The 5,919-nt window shown below is 41.6% G+C and overlaps 1 protein-coding gene across 1 annotated transcript; it reads left to right on the forward strand.

Annotated features, from left to right (window-relative positions):
* The first annotated feature begins 655 nt into the window (after positions 1-655).
* Positions 656-3,910, forward strand: LOC149933435 (uncharacterized). Its single transcript, XM_090155508.1, has one exon. The coding sequence runs from the start codon at positions 942-944 to the stop codon at positions 1,848-1,850; it is 909 nt and encodes a 302-aa protein (XP_090011634.1). The 5' UTR covers positions 656-941; the 3' UTR covers positions 1,851-3,910.
* Positions 3,911-5,919: the final 2,009 nt, after the last annotated feature.

Below are 5,919 nucleotides of genomic sequence, written 5' to 3' on the forward strand. Positions count from 1 at the left end.
ACTTTGATTTAACCTAGACATTACGATCGCGCGTAGATTAAGACTCGCGCCATTCGAGAATTGAGATACGATATTACGATTTGCAAACTTCCACCACCTTTTTACAAATTTAGCGATAAATTTCACGGGCGAGAGTAACATCCACTGATATAGTGACAACGTTTATTTTTAAGCCACGCCACGAGAGAAAATAACACGTGCGGTCCGTAATCTCAAGGCGCTCTACTGGATAGACGGCTCGGATTCTAAAAATATCACTTAGCGCCGTCGTGACAATACAATGTTATTTAATCAAAACCCGCTGTAAATCAAAGAAAGTGATATCGTTGCTCCGCAAAATAGACATTTGCACGCGTTTACGGAGTGATGTTTTTTGTTGGAATTTTATTGGGACTGAAGAGCGGTCAGCAGCGCCAGACGTATCGAACGATCGCGGCGGTGGCACGAGTTCGAGACGGGCCGAAATCGTCGATCCAGCGAAAGAGAGAGGGAGCTTTTAGGAGAAACGGCGCTTTCGCCTCGTGTTCACGTGAACATTCGAGCGTAGGGCGTGAGCGCGCTTCCGTCGGCCAATCAGAAGCCGCTCTTATCAGGTGATTGTGGGACGAAGCCAGTTAGAGGAAGTGGAATAGCGCCATTATTCCAGAGGGATGCGCGTTTAATATTTTAGCGAATTTTCCTTTTAGAATATCAAAATTAATAGTTAAGACATTGTTCGAGAATATTCTTCGAGTTAAACGTTTCGAAATTACGCTAGTTTTTTTTTAAGCGTCGTAAAATAATACGTTATTAAGGAACTCTTTTCCCGCAACCTACTCGCGTCTCTGACGTTTCGTGACGTCAGGAGGGGGGAAAAGTCGCCAGTTTCCCGTTTAACGCGGCGCAGACGTTTTCAAAACCGGTACGGACTAAAGGGGTTACTTATAGGCCTCGATCGCGAAATGGCGAACACGAGTGTTGAATGCCCTAGGCGAGTGTCATACGCAGGGTCGACTGCGATTCTCGAACAAAAATCCAGACGAGTTTCATACGCGGGTCATAGTGGCGTTAACGAGCTAGTACGCAATAACTCGGGAAAAATTCAGTCGGATTTATTAGCGAATAACCCCGTTCAGCATCGGGCGTCTCTCGCTACCATAGCCGCCGCTTCCGAACAGCAGCAACTCCTAACGCCGGCTCTCGCTACTAGCAACTCTTCGGCCATCCAGAATCAGTACTCGGCTACCGCTATGTTGGACGGAATCATCGTAAGCCGCGGAATGGATTCCAACAGGAATTCGCGAAGATCCACCCGTAACTCGGAAGAGGGTTTCAACTGTTCGCAGCAGTCCATCCTTAGCGCGATGGACCGTTTCGTCAAGTCCGTGAACAACATGGATGCGACCGTGCTCATCCCGTCTCGTCTGCGCGACATGGATTTCGACAGCAACGCCGTCAAGAGCCGCCCTCCGCTCGGATTAAACAACCCGGATCTGTACAGCTTCTACAACATGTTGAAAGACGTGAAAACGGAGCTTCTCTGGGGGAGCGCCATGGGCGCCACTTCCAGCATGCTCGGGCCGCTCTCCGCCGTCAGCGGACGCTCCACGCCGCACCGCAGCCACACGAGGCAGCCCTCCGATGACAGCCTGGGCAGCACGGGCTCCGCCTCCGACCAGGACACGGACAGCGACATCGACTCGGTCCTCACCGACAGGGATTCCTGCAGCATGGACGAACAAACCTCCCACATCGCCGTCGCTTTCAGATACCACTTACAAGGACTACACACCATCCTCCACCAATTAGCGGACTCTGCCGACTACTTGGCCGCTCGCTACCAGGCCGAAGTCGATTCCTCGCCGCTTTGAGTGCCGACAACTTTGGCCGCTCGCGTTATTACCTACTTTTGTTTGGGGCTGTCGGGCCGGGCCCACCACGATATTATCCAAGTGAAAAGGACGTTTGGATTTTCGTTCCGCGTAATGCCAGCTTTCTCCCCGAACGAACTGTTTCAATAATTGACTTTATGACTGTGATTTATAATATAGAAAACGGCAAAAATAAATTGACGAGCCGGAATACAACCGTGCCGACAAAACCTGGACCTTTTTTCCGCCCCTTATTATTGTTATTGAAAGAAACGGGCCTCAGTAACGTACGTTTTTAATTAAGCCTAATTCGTTTATCGTTATCTCTAACCGCGAAGTTACAATATAGATGAATCAAATATATTTTTTTATTACTAGCAGTTTTCGCATTTTATAAAACCCTCGCGTGTCCTCCCGATGGAATTCTTCGAAATATTTATCCCTAGGAACCACTCGAAATTTAATTAGTTACTTTTTTCCATAATTTTATTAATAAATATGATTTGTCATTTAAAAAAAAACTAGTACCGCTATGCGGAATCATTTCAGTTAAGATTTAAGTTATGAATAATATTGAAAACAAAGTTTGTTTGGTTCCTATTAAATTTTAAATAATAACCTCCACGGTATAAATATCTTATAGCTCAAATGTACTGTGTAATCTAAATAGTTCAAAGCGCGGTTTTATTTTAGTTTCAGGAAATACAAAATTTTTGGTTCCTTGTGTAACCCTAGGTTATTTTAAGATAAAACAAAAATAAAAAAGTAAAAAATAAAATCGTTTCTTATATTTATGTAATTGGCTGTCTAAAATTCGGTCCATGTCGAAACCTTAAATTAAAATATTAATTGATAACCGTTATGAGTAAATTCTGAACGTCGAAAGATGTTTCGGTGGAAAAATCTGAAAAATTTCGCAATTGATATTAATTTTTGTCGTTCCCTCTCGCCACGTAAAAACCTTGATGCAACGTAGTTTGAAAGAATTTTAAAAAAGAGAGACCATAAATGTGTGCCACTGGGGCTGCCATGCCTTTACGAATATCTATGCTAAGGGGATTCATTGTGAATTACTTTGGCACTGAACTAACAGTAGAGGTAACGGGAGCGACTATAGGACCTGTGATGTTTTATATTATTTTTTCTTAAATGTTCTTCAAACTCGAATTGCCCAAAAAAAAATCGAGAATATAAACGGCAAAAGAATGAAGTTCGCCGAACATCTTTTTACGTGTCGGGTTTGAAACGATACGTGGAACTACTTGTTTATTTTATTTTTGTTAAATGGATTATTTCACTTTTTTGACTATTTATTTATATATATTGATTAAAAATATGGTTTTTTCCGGGCTATGTATATTATTTAATACTGGGACCATAATTATGAAAGTGAAATTATCCATATTTATCCGTTTTAGTGTTTTCTTTTGGTCTCCGCAAAGGGTGGCTCCCCCAAAATTCAGAAAATGGGTCAAATCGCGGACGGACCTAGAAAGCAACTACATTAGTCTTCGTCTAAAATAATTGCTGTACGATGCCAAATTATAAATTATATCCGAAATGAACGCTGTTTTGAGGGGAAACGGAAACGCGATTCGAGGAGTTGAATGTTATAAAGGAACCTTTATTTTCATAGACGAACTTTAAAATTTAAACATTTTTAGAGGTCTTCGATGAAACCGAAATTTTTCGCTCGAAATTTTGGGATATTTCGAGGGAAGAATTGTACATTGTATATACTGTATATATTAAAAATATACCGTTATAAATATGAAGTGAAAAAAAAGAATACAAAAATAGCCGATATTCCGATGTTTTTCTCAAGAATTATATATCAAAAAATAACTTTTTTATTCAATTTTGTATCTATTGGAAATATTGTATTTCGGTTTCCGGATTTATACCATTTCCTTTAAAAATAATCGTAACTTCATATGTTTTTCAAATTCGTACGGGGCATTTAAACCAATAGGAAGACCAATTCGCGTATTACAAAAAAATGTAAAGAAAAATGGAACCTTGTATTCTGTGGTTTATTAAAAATTTTGCCATGGAAATGATATTTATCTTTTGCAGTTTCAATTGTTACGAAATACGCTTAAGCTTATTCGCGTTACGAAACCATCTCTAATACGGATTAGAAACCGTTGAAAATTTTGAACCTTGACCATTAAATCAATTTTTCATATCCGTCACTTTATGGGGGGTGACGGGGGTATTCCCAGCCACTCGAGTCAATTATTGTCAATTTAAACGATTGACTACCGAAAGAGGGAAATTTAGATAAAAACGTAAATATTTGCGCTTTAAAAGATACGTTCGAGTACTGGTATTAGATTATATATATTAGCCTTTTAAAAACTCGAGCTTTTGACTGCGGGTGGGAGACTATTATTAGGATATGAAATTATCAATGCAAATGAAGTTTGTAATAATACGAATTACTGCCTAGCAAATGTTGTCGAGAATCTTACGAAATAATAAAAGTTTCTTAAAAATTACCGATTAGAATTACATCAAAATGAAATATAAAAATAGGCAATCGTGTGTTTGTTTATATACGAAAGAACGGGCGTTTTTGCGTCTGGATAATATTTTGGTTCAATCACCTATAACACATCATAAGCATCGAAGGAAGTACGGTTTTTCGCGCGTTGGCTGCCTTTATAACACGCGTGTCGCTGAAGCGTTGAATTGAGTCGCTAATCGAGGTTTCGAAGTCAAACGCTCAACCGCTACGTGGCTCGATACAGATGGCTTAGCGCCGAACATTTTCCAAAACGCTCAATCTGAATTTTCTCTGTTTTCGCTATCTCCGTTTCGGGCTGGCAGAATATATTTTTTTACGATTATAAAACGAGGAAAATATTCCGCATCGAGAAAGATTTCGGGAAGACGGTGAAAGGCATCGGGAATTTAGTTTTGTCGTCAGCCGCCGCCTCGCGTAGAGACGTCGGGCTCGGTTTGTCTATGGCGCGTCGCACCCCGTACGGGCTCTTGTCCCAATTCACCTGAGCGCATGCGCCAACCGACATCGCGTGATTCTCCGAATCGCCTGTTTTCTATTACGAAGGCCTAGCTGCGCCAAAACTGCCGATTGAGAAGAGAGAGACGCTGGAAGTTACACTTCCGTTTGGTTGATTAAGCCTCGTCTACGGCTACGTCGGGGACATACCCATCCTTCGCGTTTCGTAAAAGCGAAGATAATCGCGATATTAAGCGGGGGACGTTCGGGAACGCGAAAAAACACGCCATAGTGACTAAATCGAGAGTCGTTTCCAACCAATGGAAATTGGTCAGCGAATGATATACGTAAGCCACGCGTGGCTTTTAGGCGTTCGTTTAATTTCTTATTGTTATTTTCGGAAGGAGGAAAAGTTTCGACCCGAAATAAATTTGAAAATCGTTTGTAAAATACTCGAAGCGTTCAGCGAAAGAAATCTCGAGTCGTTCCCCAACGACGCGTTTTCCGCGGCACTCGTCGAAAGGAATTCTAATCATTAGTGCATGGTCTCGGGAATGAGCCCCCGGAAATACTAGTCCTTTCTATCAGTGGAGCCGTGGCAATTATTTATTTACTATTAAGATAAAGGGGACTGAACTTTAATTTGTTTAATGATATGGCCCGTGAAATTGATTAGTTACGCGGGAGAACAACCATACCTGGCACTAAGAGAAATGAAACACGAAGTTCCTTTGGCTTATAATAGTACTCCTCACTGAGATTACGAGACTACTAGACTGTTCTATTCAAATTAACTCGATAAATCGCGCTCGGAAGATTAAGTAAATTAAATTGCGTCGTCCGTATTCCCTTTCCATCGACAGGCCCGACGAGAAAAGTGGCAGGTCGGAGGGATTCCCGGCGCCCCACTCCCCCTGGGAGCCCATGCTTGGAAAAGCGATATACCATTCTAAAAACGTTTAGGTATCGCGATTCACACTCAATGGCTCTTAAATTATTATCTTTTTTACTGGGGCCCGGGGTTTGTTTTAGCGGGCCCGCCCTCGACAACCCTTTATTACCCTGGTTTTTTCAAAAATATTTACGACAAATACCATCTTTCAT

This window comes from Leiobunum rupestre, chromosome 8 (genome assembly GCF_980474605.1).
Source record: "Leiobunum rupestre chromosome 8, qqLeiRupe1.1.hap1, whole genome shotgun sequence".
NCBI classification, from domain to species: domain Eukaryota; kingdom Metazoa; phylum Arthropoda; class Arachnida; order Opiliones; family Sclerosomatidae; genus Leiobunum; species Leiobunum rupestre.